This window comes from Rhinatrema bivittatum, chromosome 1 (genome assembly GCF_901001135.1).
Source record: "Rhinatrema bivittatum chromosome 1, aRhiBiv1.1, whole genome shotgun sequence".
NCBI classification, from domain to species: domain Eukaryota; kingdom Metazoa; phylum Chordata; class Amphibia; order Gymnophiona; family Rhinatrematidae; genus Rhinatrema; species Rhinatrema bivittatum.
Genome location: NC_042615.1, coordinates 550,622,851 through 550,640,101, shown reverse-complemented (window position 1 = coordinate 550,640,101; position 17,251 = coordinate 550,622,851). Strand labels below are relative to the sequence as shown.

At 46.8% G+C, this 17,251-nt stretch overlaps 1 protein-coding gene across 1 annotated transcript in view; it reads left to right on the top strand.

The window, feature by feature from the left end:
• LOC115099137 (guanine nucleotide-binding protein G(q) subunit alpha) overlaps positions 1 to 17,251 on the top strand; it is a 516,345-nt gene that overhangs the window by 455,295 nt on the left and 43,799 nt on the right. Inside the window, exon 6 of the mRNA XM_029616504.1 lies at positions 13,131 to 13,284. Within this exon, the coding sequence (XP_029472364.1) occupies positions 13,131 to 13,284 (154 nt within the window). The remainder of the gene's footprint in view (positions 1 to 13,130; positions 13,285 to 17,251) is intronic.

Genomic DNA, 17,251 nt, shown 5'->3' with positions numbered 1-17,251 from the left:
TTGGACGCGCTAGCTTTACCCCTTATTCAGTATGGGGTAATAGCACGTCGAAAACGCGTGTCCAACCCCCCCCGAGATTAATAGTGCCCGCAACATGCAAATGCATGTTGATGGCCCTATTAGTCATTCCTGCGCGATACAGAAAGTAAAATATGCTGCTAAGCCGCACATTTTACTTTCAGAAATTAATTTCTGCCGGCACCGGGAAAGTGCACAGAAAAACAGTAAAAACTGCTTTTCTGTGCACCCTCCGACTTAATATCATGGCGATATTAAGTCTGAGGTCCCGAAAGAAAAAATAAAATAAATAAATAAATAAATAAAAATTTGAAATCGGCCTGCGGCTCGCGGGTTGAAAACCGGACGCTCAATTTTGCCGGCGTCCGGTTTCCGAACCCATGGCTGTCAGCGGGCTCGAGGACAGACGCCGGCAAAATTGAGCATCTGCTGTCAAACCCGCTGACAGCAGCCGCTCCTGTCCAAAAAGAGGCACTAGGGACGTGCTAGTGTCCCTAGCGCCTCTTTTTACCGCTGGCCCTAATTTAAATATTTTAGTTTACTGACTCGCATGCACAGGACACTGGCCTGCCATGGCGCCGATCGCCTTTGCCCTCACTATGTCATGGCACCGATCGCCTTTGCCCTCACTATGTCACAGGGACTGGCGCCATTTTGAGTACTGGCATCTGACGGCCGGAGTGCAGGAGGTTGCTCCCGGACCCCCGCTGGACTTTTGGCAAGTCTTGTGGGGGTCAGGAGGCCCCCCCAAGGTGGCTAAAAGTCCCTGGGCGTCCAACGGGGGTCCCGGAGTGATCTCCTGCCCTCGGGCCATCGGCTGCCAGTAATCAAAATGGCGCCGATAGCCTTTGCCCATACTATGTCACAGGGGCTACCGTGCCATTGGTCAGCCCCTGTCACATGGTAGGAGCACAAGATGGCGCTGATGGCCATGTGACAGGTCAAAGGCTATCTGCGCCATGATGAAACCGGCACCGAGGGTGTGAGAGTGCAGGGGATGGCTCTCAGACCCCCCGCTGGACTACCAGGGAGTTTTGGTAAGTCTTGGGAGGGGGGGGGTCAGGAGCGTGGGGGGTTTGTTTAAATTGATTTATTTAGGCGGCCGAATAATTCGGCAAAGATTCGTGTATTCGTGGGGAATCGCAATACGTTTCAAGGTTTAATTGATCCAAAGACATCGACAAACCTTTTCCATCAGAAAAAATCAGCAGAACCAGAGGTCACGAGCTGAGGCTCCAGGGAGGAAGACTTAGAACCAATATCAGGAAGTATTTCTTCACGGAAAGGGTGGTGGATGCCTGGAATGCCCTTCCGGAGGAAGTGGTGAAGTCTAAAACTGTGAAAGACTTCAAAGGGGCATGGGATAAACACTGTGGATCCATCAAGTCTAGAGGGCGTGAATAAAGTGGAGACATTCAAACACTGCACGGAGCGGCAGTAGCCACAGCGGCATTCAAACACTGCACGGAGCGGCAGTAGCCACAGCGGCATTCAAACACTGCACGGAGCAGCAGTAGCCACAGAGGCGTTCACGGAGCGGGATGCCAGTGGCCAGTAGTTGGTGTTCCACCTTCACGGAGCGGAAGGATGGAGGGCTGCTATTTCCAAAAAAAAAAACAAAACAAAAAATAAAAACAGGGGTGGGTAAGAGTATGGGGCAAGGGGGTGGCCTGCTTGTTGCAGCGGTTGCTACCCCCAATTGAGCTGGATGTCACTTGGATGCAGATTCAAAGCTGCTCTCTAAATTGGGTGGAGGGGAATTAGGGCTGGAGGGTACTGGAAGCCAATAGTAACAGGTGGGAGAGAGAAAAAGGGAAAAAAAATGGATAAAGTGCGTAGCTTGCTGGGCAGACTCGATGGGCCATTTGGTCTTCTTCTGCCGTCATTTCTATGTTTCTATGTTTCGCTTCCCCATGAATACAACGAATATGGCCACATCTGTTGTGGATTGCCAATACATAGGGACTGAATGCACACCCCTATCCATTACCTTCTCAGTAAATCTTTTGTTTCTTTTTTTTGTCATGGAATATTTTATGGGTAAAGTTTTGTATAGCAGCTACTGCCACATAAGATGCAAACTTGTGAACTGTGAATTAATATTGTATAACAAATTAACAATGGTAGAAAATGATGATATAACTTTTTTTTTTTAACTTGTTTGTTCTGATGTTTTATTTCTCCATCTCATTGTCTTCCTTCATCTTTGTATTCATTCTTTTTTCTCTTGAAACTCCTATCTTAATCATTGTATTACTATTTTTTGCTTTCCTTCCCCCAAATCAATCCTTCTTCCTCTCTTTTTCTGTCTCACTCCCTCTTCTCTCCAAATTCCTTTTGTCTAATCCAGGTGTGGCCAACCCTAGTCCTCAAGAGCCACAAACAGGCCCGGTTTTCAGGATATCCACAACGAATGTGCATGAGATAGGTTTGCATGCACTGCCTCCATTGTATGCAAATATATCTCATGCATATTCATTGTGGATATCCTGAAAACCAGACCTGTTTGATTCTTGAGGATGGGAGTTGGCCACCCTTGGTCTAATCTAATTTTAAACTTGTATGCTGTCTTTCCGTGCCAAAGGACTGCCCAGAGCAGTTCACAGCAAATCTAAAATACAATTCATCTATATTTACAATAGCCTTGGGCACCACTTGTTGTCTGTCGGTGGTGGTGGAGTGCTCATATGTGCATCAGCTCTCAGGTGTAGCCCACCATTCCCCGACAGACCTGGTTACAGAGAAGGTGTATGGCAGTGGAGCGGTGGTTGGTGGAGTATGCATGGGTGTGCCAGCATTCATGTGCACCCACCACTCCAGGCTACTGTGAAAGTGGTATAGCAGTGGAGTGTGTGATTGGTTGGCTGCGTGTGCACACCCTACCTGATCTTCGATGGACCCAGCTTCAGCAATGTACAGCAGAGTGAAGTAGGTGAGAATGTGTCAGCCAGAGAACCGCTGGTGGCATGAACCTCCACACCCCACCAGCAGATAGACCCAGCTAAATTACCCCATTGCCAGAAATAAGTATGTAGCAAGGGGAAAGAGGAGTGGCATCAGTTGGGTGTAGTAAGCTATGGGCTCAATGTGTTCCCGTCCCCCTCACTCCAAACCTGCCATAGTTGCCCCCACCCCCCAGCCATCCAAACCTGCCTCACCTGCCCTCCAAATATCCACTTACACAGCCCCAGCCACTCATGCATGCATATACCTGGAATACCACCACTCCAGCTTTCTGCTCAAATCTACTACTGACTGCCCGGCCACGCACACAGTGTCCATGCTGCCCACTCATCTGCACAAAAACCTTTCGACACCTCACACCAACTTACAGCTTCCTGGCCCTTCCATAACCCTCCTGCCACACACACACACACCCAGGCTCCCAAAACCAATGAGAGCCACCCACCCACACAACAACACCACACAAAGACACAACCACTGAAGCCCACACACACACACGTGCCGCAGCTCTCCGCAATCATCCCAATGAACACACGCACGCATACATCCTGCATATTGCCGCCCCAGCTCTCTGCCCACACCCACACCCACTTCCCCAGATACTCAATCTCCAAACTGCCCCATTCATCCATATCAAATCCTTCACACTCACTTTCCATAACCCCCTCATGCACCCAGGCTCACTCCCCATGTCAACCCCACCCTTGCCGTACACACAAATACCATGCAGTCACACACATCCTTCTCAGCCTTAGGGACACACACACACACACACATACCCTGCCTCCTCCCCCTCCATAGAGATGCCCATACACTGATTCACATTAACCTTTTATTAGTAGTGTTGCCATGCCAATTTTCTGTGTGTTACCAAAGTATTATACAAGATGATATATAATAATGATTAAAGTCAAAAGGGGGCAAAAGACAAGAATATCAGTATCACAAAACACGAATAACAATAAAGGAAAATTGCAAGTCACAAGACACACACACACACCCTGTCTCCCCCCCCCCCCCCCCCCACTCCCAACAGCCATGCACAAACACACACATACATTCTTCTGCCCCCCCCCCCCCCCCCCAACCACCATAAATCAAACCCCTGCCCAATCCGATCAGTGGCATCACACCTCCTTACACCTCTTCCTGGGCAGCAGGAGTCGCATTTATCCCAACATCATCTTCTGCTGCCGCGGGGCCAGTCTCACAGCTCTTACTGCTGGATCAGCCCCAGGGCAGCAGGAGATGACGGTCAGATAAACCCAACTCCTGCTGCCACCCACCCCACAACGCAGCAGGCCACCGTGCAGCCTGTCCTGTGGCCGCTGAAGAGATAGGGAGAAAGAGCAGATGTGGAAGCTACCAGCCGACCCCCATCCCACTAGTGGCTGAAGACTAGTCCCGAGCCGTGTGTGTGTGTGTGTGTGTGTACATTTCCACTGTTCAGACTCTGGTGTCTCGGGCTTTCCATTTTATTTCTTGTTTGTAGTCCCTTATTCTGTATTAGGTAAGTGTCTGTGTTCTGCATGTGTAACTAAAGTGCTGTATTTTTCCTGGCATGCAGTGTTTCTGTTAATGAGATGTGTGGGTGTGGAAGAGGAGGAGAATTGAGTGAGTCTGGGGAGTGAATGAGAGCGTGTGTGTGTGTTTGTGAGAATGAGCATATATGCATGTGAAACAGTATGCGACTGTGTATGTGAGAAAGTTTGTGTGCGTGCTGATCCAGTGTTCTCTCTAAGGATTGGGTTGCTGTGAGCAGAAAACTGATAGGCTTTTTGCATCCAAGAAAGTAGTTCTCACAGGGTAATGAAACCAAAACGTTTTGCTCACAGCAACCCAATCCTTAGCGTGAACATTACCCTCAACCACACACACACACACACACACCTACACACACACCTACACACACACCACTGCCTCCCACCCCAACAAGCATGCACACACAGACACCTCTGCCTCCTCCTCTTTCAGTAACTCAGCATACACAATCAGCCCCCATACCACACTTGTCCCCAAACCACTGCATTCACGCATACCACCCAGCAGAGGGCGACTGGTCAGCCGCACCAGTTGCATTGCATTAGCCATCGGGAGTGTGAGAGCAAACCTTCTGTGGGCTGACACGCATAGCAGACATGGGGACGAATGAACAGCTTGCCTATCATGATGATGATGATCGGTTCATTAAATTATCATCCACTAAGCAAACGCTATTTACTTTAATACATAAGAATATTTTAGGGTGAGATTTCAACAGGTATCATCTAGTATATAATTCTCTAACCATATCACTTGCAACGTGCTTGCTGCTTCTTAATTCCCTCATTTCCTTCCTCTGCAGCCTTCTTTCTTACCCCCATCGTTTTTCCCTCTGCGGCCGTCTCTCTCTCTTTCCTTTTGTATGCGTCTTTTCCTTCTCTCTACATCCCTCAGTTTCTGGATCTGATGTCCTCCCAGCACCCCTCCTTTCTTCTTTCCTTTCTAACGTTCACTGTAGCAGCCCTCCCTCCCTCCCTCTCTTTCTTTCTTCCTTTACTTTCCCCTTGCTGCCGCTGTATTTGCGTTACAAGCCCATGGGGGTCAGGGCAGCCCGAGTTTTGCACCTTAGGCCCAAAGCTCCGGGCCTTGCACCTCAATCCATCCAGCTACTGGGCCCTAAAGGAGGGGACTTCGCTTCTTGCTACAGTCTGCCCTCAACGGGGCCGATGCAATACAATGCGCTCAGCCGAGTGCACTGGATCACCCGCAGTCGGACGCAGGCTAAAAAGGCGCTAATCCACCCCCTAATGCAGTGAGGGGATTAGCGCCTATTTATCGCGCGTCCGACACGGAGTGAATGGGATAGCTTCGTTCACATGCAAATGCATGTGAACGAAGCTATTACTCATTCACTCCAAATGGAGCAGGCGTTAATAGCTGAGCGCATTGAAAAGAAGTACAGAAAAGTAGGGAAAAAAACTGCTTTTCTGTACTTCTTTTAAAAATTAAAAAAAAAAAAACCCAGCCGGCCGCATTAAGAAGACCGATCGGACGCGTTATGAAAACCGACGCCGATAAACTCTCCGTCGGTGTTCATAACCGGCAGACCGCCGGTAACCGCGGGGGTCGCGTTAGCAAGGAGGCGCTAGGGTCGCACAAGCGCCTCCATGCTGATGGGACCCCCTAATTATAATAAAGCATGGCTTCCCCCTTGCAGGCGCTGACTTTTCAGTGCCCGCTTTCTGCGCTTTTTTTTTTTTTTTGGATCGGCCCCAATGTAAGTTTAATTTCTTTAAGCTGGAAACACTGCCAGCCATCTCCCCAGACTTCACAAAAAAGCAACAACAAAACAATTAAGCCACATAGTAATGATAAATGTTATTAGAGAGTTAAAAAGAGGTAACTGAGGAGGAGGATTTGAGGCCATAGGATGAGGAATATGTTCCCTTTAATTGTACTCCTGGCCATGGGCTGATGATACTATTTTCACTTGCCGGTTAACATTAGCTGTGTTATTGCATGCACACCAGATCAAGGGTAATCAGTGAGAGCCTTCCACTCACCAGAGGCAGCATTCACAGTCCCTAAGAGAGTCAAGGGTGACACCTAGTGGCTGGAATCAGGCCCATGGTTGCAGGGTTCCAGAAGGAATCCAGCTGCATGACCCCCAGCCTGGAGCCGCAATGACCAGACGAGGTGTGTTAGACCGGGAGGATGTAAAATAGGGGGAAAAATCCCTGGTGGTTGTCAATGAAGGCTTCTGGCTCCCAAATCCCAGCCCTAGTTTTGATAGAGGGGAAAAAAAGGAATAATCAAGAGAGAGATACAGGGCAGGTATTAGCCATGTATTGGCATCATTGCAAAGATTTTCATCATAATTGCTTAGCGTTACTTGATGAGCTCAGCTTTATAGCTGGAGGATGACTCCCTGACATAAACTCGCCCTTTGTATATGATTTACCAGGGATTAACTAACTGGCTGTCCAATTTGTATTGATGGGAGTTAAGTGAATTAGTTCAGTGCTTCTCCAACCTGTCCTCGCCCCTCCCCTCCCCCAACAGCCTGTCTGGTTTTCAGGATATCAGTAATGACTAAGCAGGAGGTAAATTTGCAGGTGCTGTCTCTACTGTATGCAAAATATATCATGCATATTCAATATGGCTATGCTGAAAAACCCTACTGGTTTGGGGGAGACCCTGAGGACAGGTTTCAGAAGCACTGAACTAATTCACTTAACTCTTCCAGCACTCATTTTGGAGTTGCCAATGTAAAGCATTTAGAAAGCCTAAGAGAGAATAAAGAGAAAGCAACTGATAAACATAAACATCTGACCTAGTAAAGGAAATAAATGAATAAATTAGTGCTGTTCTGTGTTGCACAGTTTAGATTAGTTAGTTTAATTTAGTTTATTACACTTTTTAAATTGCCTTTCTGAGCAAAAATGTACAGTAAAAATTGATTAGCACAATGATAAATACAATAATATAAAATAGTATGAAAAACATAAAATTGTAATAATGAAACTAAGGATAATAAAACAATGAATAAAATTATGATAAAGATTAAAAAACAAATTCTGTCTTATCATAGAAATATAAATGAATAAATACTAGTACATAAGGTTAAAAATTTAAGGAAATTTCAGGAATCATAAATTCTAGAAAAGAGCCAGGTTTTTAACCCCTTCCTAAATTTGAACAGAACGTTCCATAAACTAGCAGCCCGTGTGTGCTCTAGACGGATTTATTTGGGAAATGGTAATCTGAGGAGTCCTTGCTACGATGAGCATAGGGATCTAATAGGTTGATAGGGGACCAGGAATTTTGCGCAGTATGGTGGGGTGCTCCATCGAAGAGCTTTAAAGGTGAGACAGCTAACTTTAAATATGATATGGCTACTAATTGGAAGCCATTGTAGTTCCTGTAAGAGTGGTGAAACATGGTTGTATTTCTTCTTTCCTAAAATTACTTTTGCTGCTGTTTGGACTTTTGACTGTTTGGAGCCTATGAAGTACATGAGAAGAGATGCCGTGATAAAAAAATAATTACAGTTTGAAGGCATCTTGGGAGCGCATTTTTGGAGTGGTAAATTCAGTCCAGTGGAATGAGCTCCTGGATTCTGTGAAATTAGCACAAGACCTACTAACTTTTAGAAAGTTATTGAAAATCTGCCTCTTTTATGAGACTTTTGCTAATCTTTAGGTGCTAGTCTTCTTTCAGTGCATTAATGCTGGTTTTTGAGATTTGACTCATGTAAGACTTAGGCTGGGAATTTATGTAATAGTCAGTTAGTTGATGATTATTTTGTTTGTTTGTATGTCTGAGTTCTGTTATTGACTTTGTTTTAATTATGTACGGTATGTATTCTCCCAGTCCGTCTTCCCATCCCCCCGGCTGAGATTTGTGGATTAATGGGCTAGAAATTTTATAAATAAACAAATATTCTAATCAGTTTAATACTAGGGAATATGTAAGGGTTTTAAGAGCATGTTCATTGAGGTAAGGACTCACCGTCTGAATCATTCACAAAAAGTAAAAAGATTTTTGTACAAGAGCTGAGATTTGCCCAGCAAACATTAGGGCTGAATCTAACTTAAGGCCCAGCCTGGTCACTGAATCTGCTGGCTGAATAGTTGAACCTGACATTGAAGGGGATGGAAAAGATTTCAGGTCTATGTTTCGAGAGAACCAAACAGCTTCAGATTTGTTGGGATTCACCTTAAGTCTGAAAGAATGCAGCCAGCTTGCAACCTGAGATAAACAGTCAGAGAGAGATCCAGGTTAGTGCCTATTTGAATGTCATCTGCATAAAAATAGGGAGTAAAGCCAAGGCTTTGCATTAGTGTGTAGCTAATGGTGAAAGGTAGAGGCTAAACAGAATTAGTGATATCATCGATCCTTGTGGAACTCCCCAGGTGAGAGAATGAGGGTGAGATAGTTTTGAGTTCCAAACAACCTGAATATCTCTGTTCATGAGAAAAGATTGCATCCAGAGAAATGCTGAACCAGTGATACCAATGTCGGTAAAATGAGATAATTGCCAGTGATGATCTATGGTGTCTAATGCCACTGACATGTCTATAAAGATGACCAAAACCACTCTACCATTATCCAGTTGCAAGCTTATCTCAGAAAGAAGTGCAGCTAAAGCTGTCTCCAGGTTTGAAATAAGCCTATAATTCTCAATACTTGAGGGGGTCTAGGTGTAACTTCCTTAATGTTGGATGAATCCTTGCAATCTTTAATTCTGCTAGTAAAATACCCAGTGTGAGGTTGGTACTGATGTTACTGGAGAGAATGGAAAATAGGTCAGGACCAGGGTCTTGGGGGAAGAGGGAAATATGCATTTGATTCAAAAGTAGTGGTAGACAATTTGAACAAATCTTGTTGAAAGCAGCAAGCTTACTAACTGGAATGATGGAACTTACTATTGGAAAAGATTTGACAACCTCTGGTAAAAAGATAAGATAATAGAAGGAGGAGGAGTCAATAATGTGTGGTCAGTGACCACTGACACGATATCCGAGAAGGTGCTGCAGGCATTAACTCTGCACAAATTCTCTCTATTTTGTCTGTAAAGGATAGCGCAAAATCTAGGAGTTGGAAAATTCTGAGTGTCTGAGTACTCTGAAAGCATTTTGAAAAGAAGTTGAGTACGATTGTCAGCTTTTATAAGAGATTTGGTAAAGAAAGCCTTCTTAGCCTTTTTAACTTCTGGAAGGAAATAAAAGATGCTACTCTTAAGAGCCTCCTCATTGGCTGCGGTTTTGTTCTTCCGCCATTTCCTTTCCAGTTATCTTGTTTGCTGCATAAAAGGAGCACAGAAGTTCAGTCACTTCCTCTCTTATCGCCTCCTACATCCCTCTCTTGATCTCCGTTCTTCGGGTAAGTTGTTCCTTACCTGTGCCCTTTTCTTCCATTCCGAACTCCACATTTTACGCTTTTGGCTTGTGGTATTGTGTTCCTGGAGGGGCCTCCCTGAGTTGGTGCGTCTTGCTGCAACTCTGGCCATGTTCAAGTCTCGCTTAAAGACTCAGAATTTTTAAAACTAATCGGAGAAAGTTCTTTTTTACTCAACGCAAATCAAACTCTGGAATTTGTTGCCAGAGGATGTGGTTAGTGCAGTTAGTATAGCTGTGTTTAAAAAAGGATTGGATGAGTTCTTGGAGGAGAAGTCCATTACCTGCTATTAAGTTCACTTAGAGAATAGCCACTGCCATTAGCAATGGTTACATGGAATAGACTTAGTTTTTGGGTACTTGCCAGGTTCTTATGGCCTGGATTGGCCACTGTTGGAAGCAGGATGCTGGGCTTGATGGACCCTTGGTCTGACCCAGTATGGCATTTTCTTATGTTCTTATCTTCTTATGCCTTTGAGGAGAAAACACCCTGACTCCTGATCCTGTGCCTCTCATATTTAACAAGTTTACTGTTAAAGTGACTACTAGAAAATGATTTTATCTTGTCTTCGTGACTGGAGCCTGCTGGGAACGTGTATATCTCTCTATGTGTATCTGTACAGCACCGCCTAGCACTATAGGAATGTGTAGTAGTGGTAAGGTTGATCATAAGAAGAGGTCGGGTGCTCTAGATTATGCTTACTGAGGACTTGAGGGAAGGTAGAAGAGGGGAAAGATTGAAAGAAGGGAAGAGAGGGGGAGAAGCAAGGGAGAGGCAAGATGGGGATGAAGGGAAGAGAGGTGTGTGTGAGTCCACAGTTTTCCCAGCCCCTGTGGGCTGAAACTTTTTTCCACCCTGTGGGTTGATATTGCTGCTGTCCCAGCCTTGTCCCCACAGGGTTTTATTGCTGCTCTTTCCTACTTCCCATCTACATTGGCTGTTGATGCCATTGTTATCCTGAGTTGTGCCACCGTCTGTTACTTATTCCATTGCCTACTGAGCCAGGGCCCAGCTACCATGCGACAATCGGCCACACAGGCAAATTCTGCACAACAGCTTGAGATCCTGTGGGGCAGGGGGCTTCAGTGCCAGTTTGGCATCGAGTAATGGCAAGAATTTCCCCAGGAGTAACTTTGGAAACAAACCTTAATTTTGATTATGTACAGAAAAACATGATGGGGGTTTAGTTTTCACATCCTAGTCAAGAATTGCTTTCAGTTAGTCTAATAAATAGTAATCACTTTATAATATTTTTTTTTGTTTGTTAATCTTTATTTTCTTGAAGAAAAACATGCATATCCTAAGAGACAAGGGATGACAGTTTCCTACCATCAACCATGGTTAGGTACAATGTGAGACCATTAATGACCATTAACATTGGTCATTAATGCATGTAAAAACAGTGTTTATCATGCATATTAATAACCAATGTTAATGGGATGAAAATTAAACTTGTGTTATCGCAGATGCTAAAATGAATTTGCACATGTGATGGTATTACAAAAACATGAGTATACCTCCCTGAGATATAGTTAAGGTTGGGTCTCAATGTGTCCGCAAAGCAATTTGCGCTTGTAGTTTTTCTCCAGACTAATATGTAATGAACTATTTTGCAAAGTTTGGATCTCAGTACCTATCATAGGCTAGTTTACAAACGATAACAGCTTGTGATAGCATAACACACTTTAGTACGTTTGCCGCTTAATTTTATTTAGCAGCCATAAGGGGTCAGTCACAAGTTTTGGAGTTGGATGTAAATGTCCAAATTTTAACAGGGCCACACGCATAAATTTCGGGGGTTATGCGCAGGGCCGAGCCTTGCATGCACCACACGCATTTTAGAATGGGCCTGGCCCCGCACGTATCCCCTGATGTGTGCCGAAGTGCCGGCCTGTCTGGAAGGGGCAGGGGGCAGGCCAGGACCTCACCATTAGACGCTGTCCCGGGGAAGCGTGCGCTGGCAGCTGGCTGGCGTGCAGAAGATACTTCTGCTCCAGAAGAGCAGTAAGTATTGAAATAAAAAAAAAGGGGGGGGGGGAGTTAGTTAGGATTAGTTTAGGAGTCAGGGAGGAGAGGGGAAAAGGGAGAAAGGGTAGGTAGGGTTAAAGGAAAGTTCCCTCCCAGTCCGCTCCTTAATTGGAGTGGACTGGGAGGGAACTGGTCAAAGGCCCATCACGTCACCACGCATACTATAGAAAATTTCTCCCCCCCCCCCGCCCCCTCCCGCAAACATGCGAGTCACAGGCCGTCCACACATGCTTGCATGGATATCGTATTTTATAACATGTGCATGCCAACGCACGCATATTATAAAATGATCGCGTCTATGTGCATGTGCCAGGAACCACACACACACATGAATGCATGCACTCCTTTCAAAATCGACCCCCAACAGGAAGTTGCCCTAGCACTTCCTTTGTAGAAAGGCATGAAGTGCCCCAAGGAAGAAACAGTGTTAGGATGCAATGAGAGCCTCACTCTCCTTTGAATGTCTGTTATTTACCTACTGTATAACATCTGTAGATTTGGGGCATGCATAGAAAAAAAATAGTTTTGTATCTTTGTTTCAGTTTTATCTCCTGTGTATTTTCTTTTCTATTGTTTGTTTCATTTGCTTCAGTTATATTTTCACAATGCATGTATTACAACACAGGTTGAAACTCTTCAGCAAGCACTTAAAAGAATACAAACAACAAAATATTTCATTAATTTTCGTTTTGGGTGAACAGCAACACAAAATGATGTAACAGATATTGATACTTTCATGTCATTTTAAAATGGCAGCACATTCCCAATACAGAGCCATTTGGAATTAATACTGATTTGACAAGCTTAGGAATTGGTCACTACCTGTAAAATATTTAGGTGACTCCGGTTCTAGCTTCTACTAACTTGTAATGTTATGAAGTTTTGTGCTCGAGAGCCTATTCCAGGTGCAGGACTCAGGCTGAGAATCTTTATACATATGTGTACATCTCCAAATGAGCTATCTATCTGATTTGTTTTTTTTAAATCTTGATTACATAAATCTATAATGCCATGTGAGATTTGTAGTCCTTGTCAGGCCGTAAATAAATAATTTGTTAAAGTATAGTATGCTGAACCAGATTTGAAGGTTTCTCACTCTCTGGATGCACCTACTGCACTACACTTACTTTCTCGAACCGGCATTTGTTGCTGATGGTTGTACATTGTATCTTCTTTTCACAAATTATATTTTTAGTTTATTAAATATGAACTAATTATGTGTTTGTCTTCTATTTCAGAACCGAATGGAGGAAAGCAAAGCATTGTTTAAGACAATTATCACATATCCCTGGTTCCAGAACTCCTCAGTCATTCTGTTCTTAAACAAGAAAGATCTTCTAGAAGAGAAAATTATGTACTCTCATCTAGTTGACTATTTCCCTGAGTATGATGGTAAGTTATTTGTTGAGACTGATGCTATAATATTCAGTGGCTAAAAATCTTAGAACTGGGCAACAATAATCATGGTTCCAAACTTGGCTTATATTTTGGGTATTCTACAAAACAGATTTATTACTGTGATTGTATCAGGGATTGATATATTTTTCCCCAATATTCAATGTCATTGAGATTTCACTTCATGGACCAATGAACCCCATCTGTGGAGAAAATCCCCAGATTTCCTAGCGTGTAGCAGATGGACTCAGGACCAATGGGTATAGTGTACTCCTGCTAGCAGTTGGAGACGAATCAGATTTCAATCTGACGTCAGCCCCTAGTACATATACCCCTGCAGGAAGTGCAGCTCTTCAGCATTTTCCGTCTCCATAGCAGTTAGGAACTATCTGCACGCTCTCACAGCGTTAGAACCAAATTCAAAGAAGAAAACCAAATTTTAAAGGAAAAACCTACCTGAAGACGAGCCCCGCTCTCCTGCGGTGATACCCTTGGGTCCCTCCCCCAGTTGAGATTCCCGAGGTGATTTCCGTGGTCCCTCGGAGGTAAGCCTCGGTCCGGCGGCCGAATCGCGGCGAGGACCTAGCCCCCGATCCTTGGGCGTGGCTGAGAGGCAGCGGGTGCACCCTTGAGCACGGCGGTGAAGGTATTTGCCCTCTCCCCCCGCAGCCAGAGACCGCCCGGGATGAAACTGGGAAGCGCCAAAGACAAGGTAAGATAGATATCTTCTGCTTTAATCCGGTCTCCGAGGATCGAGGAGAACCACAGGCCACCGGCCAGGTCCAGTGCCATCGGGATGATCCACCCTAACAGGGCCAGTCTAGCAGGTTATTTCCAAGGGTCTACCCACGTGGAAACACTTCAATGGGGTCGCCATATTGCCCGCGTGCTCGCCGTCGCCATCTTGGCCCGTTTTCGCCGCGCCGTTCGCCATCCGGCCTGAGCGCACAAAACCAAGTTAGGCGCACAAAACCCTTGTGCGCATAGACTTACAGGCACATAAAACCTTGTGCGCATAAGTTGCATGCACAGAGCTGCATGCATATCTACGGCTGGACACACAGCTACGCGCACAACTCACATGTTCACCTTGAACGCAGAGCGCATAAGAGTTTATGCACCGACAGCATGGCACCACCAGAAACAGGGATAAAAGCTCAAGGCCTCTGCCCAGCATGCTACATCAGAGCCGCACAAAGCGAGGAGGCCAATGCCCTGTGCACGCAGTGTGAGGAGGCCCTGGGAGATCCAGTTCAGGGCCAGTCCCACCCAGGGCCGAGTACTAGCTCCTCAGGGAGTACCCCGGACCTAGCAGATCCCAGTGGGACCTCCCCACAGACGGGGACCCCCAGGGAATCAGCGCCCCTCAGCTTGGATCCAGCGTCGATCTCATTGGTGGAGTTCTTCAAGAGGATTCACGCCTTTGTTCAAATGCAAACTGAACCTCCGGCTGGTCAGCCACATGCTCCGCCGGAGGACCCTCAGGTCCCAGGCCCTTCAAGACCTAGGCACAGGCTTCCACTACCCAGAAGCTCCACCTATGGGGACGGACATCTCTGAAGAGGAAGCCGAGCCCCTAGAAGAGGGGGAGCTCCCCCCCCCCCCCCGGGGGCAGAGCCTCACCGAATCATGAGACGCTTCTTCACAAAGGACGAGCTCCTGGACCTGGTCACCCAATGTCTGACGGAGCTCGCTATCCCGGGCCCAGGTACTTCGGGGGAACCTAAAACGAACCTCCTGCTGGAGGGTCTTCGTCAGATCTCTCGCCATTTCCCTCTGTTACAAGCGGCACAATAGCTGATTGACCTGGAATGGAATGCCCCAGAGTCCACATTCAAAGGGGGCCGAGCTTTGGCAGCCATGTACCCGGCGACCAAAGATCTTCTTGCGTGCCCAAGATTTGATGCCATGGTCTGCGCGGTCTCTGAGCACACCACTAGAGTAGAGGGAGGAGCAGCGCTCAAAGATGCACATGACCGCGTCTGGAATCCATCCTCAGTCATTTGACGTAGCTGCTATGTCTCTACAAATTGCGGCCTGCTGCACAGTGGTGACACATGCCTGCTTATCCTAAACCAGGAACAACACCCCGGGAGAAGACATAGAACCAGCAGTATCATTCCTCGTGGACACTGCCTCCGACCTAGTGCGTACAGCGGCCAGAGGAGTGTCATCTGCGGTGGCGGCCAGAAGGCAACTCTGGCTCCGAAGCTGGTCGACCGACGCATCTTCCAAAACTTGCCTCACAAGGATCCCTCCTGTTTGGCAGTGAACTAGAGAAATTAGCCGACAAATGGGGAGAGTCCCCAGTGCTGTGCCTGCTGAAGGATAAAACGAAGAGAAACCAGCGACCCTTTCCCAGGTCCTCCAGGGGCAGAAGTTCACAGCGCTTCAATCCTTACAGGAGCAACTATAAAGCGCCCCACCCCACGAGCAGGAACCAGTCCTTTCGGAACAAGCACAACAAGAGGGGTACCAGCTCGGGTACAGACCCCAGCCGCACCCCACAATGAGATTCAGCCGACCCGTCCAAGGGAAGAAGCCATAGGGGGCAGACTAGCCCTATTCTACCGCAGATGGGTCGAGATAACTTCGGACAAGTGGGTCCTAGCCATCATTCAGGAGGGGTACTACCTGGATTTTTTACGCACCCCTCCAGACAAGTTCGTGGAGTCCCCCTGCCACAACCTCTCCAAGAGGGCAGCAGTGGAAGCTACACTGTCCAGACTACTGGCCCTCGAGACCATAACCCCAGTGCCTCCACAAGAAATAAATACTGGACATTATTCCATCTATTTTATCGTCCCCAAGAAAGAAGGAACATTCAGGCCCATCCTGGACCTCAAGTCGGTCAACCACCACCTGAAGATTCCCCGTTTCCGCATGGAAACCCTGTGATCCATAATAAGGGCGATACAGCCAGGAGAGTTTCTCACATCCCTGGATCTTTCAGAGGCCTACCTACACATCCCAATTCATCAGGAACACCAGAGCTACCTACACTTCAAAGTTCTGAACCGTCACTACCAGTTCCGGGCACTACCTTTTGGGTTAGCCACAGCACCCCGGACGTTCACCAAGGTAATAGTAGTGGTGGCGGCAGAACTGAGGAAGGAAGGAATCCTCATCCACCCTTACCTAGATGATTAGCTGATCAGGGCAAAGCCACCGGAGGAAAGCCACCAAGCAACCAGCAGTCATAACTCTACTGGAGAGCCTAGGATGGGTGGTCAACACAAACAAAAGTTTCCTACAACCCTCACAGTCACTGGAATACCTAGGAGTCCGATTCGACACCAGAGAAGACAAGGTCAGCCTGACCCCCCCACAAGGAGATTAAAACTGTGGAACCGGCTACATACATTGCTGAACAATCCTCATCCTACAGCATGGGATTACCTGCAAGTCCTCAGGCTGATGGCATCCACACTGGAAGTTGTGCCATGGGCGCGAGCCCACATGAGGCCCCTACAGCGCTCACTTCTATCACGATGGAGCCCTCTGTCCCAGAACTACACCGTATGTCTATCACTCCCAGGCAGAGTCCGGAACCAGCTACGGTGGTGGCTGCAGGCCAACCACATGAGCCGAGGATCAAGACTATCCTCTCCAACCTGGACCCTACTCACCACGGATGCCAGTCTACGAGGATAGGGAGCACACTGCGAGGAGTTAACCGCCCAAGGACAGTGGAACACAGAAGAGGCGGAATGGAACATCAATTATCTAGAAGCGCGGGCAATCAGACTAGCCTATCTGCGGTTCGCTCACAGACTTTGAGCAAAGCGGTCAGAGTAATGTCAGACAACGCCACAACTGTGGCCTACATCAACAGACAGGGGGGAACCAGAAGCCAAGAAGTGTCCCTGGAAATAGACCCCCTGATGTCGTGGGCGGAAGCAAATCTCCAGGAGATCTCCGCCGTCCTCATCGCCGGGAAAGTCAACATCACGGCAGAGTTCCT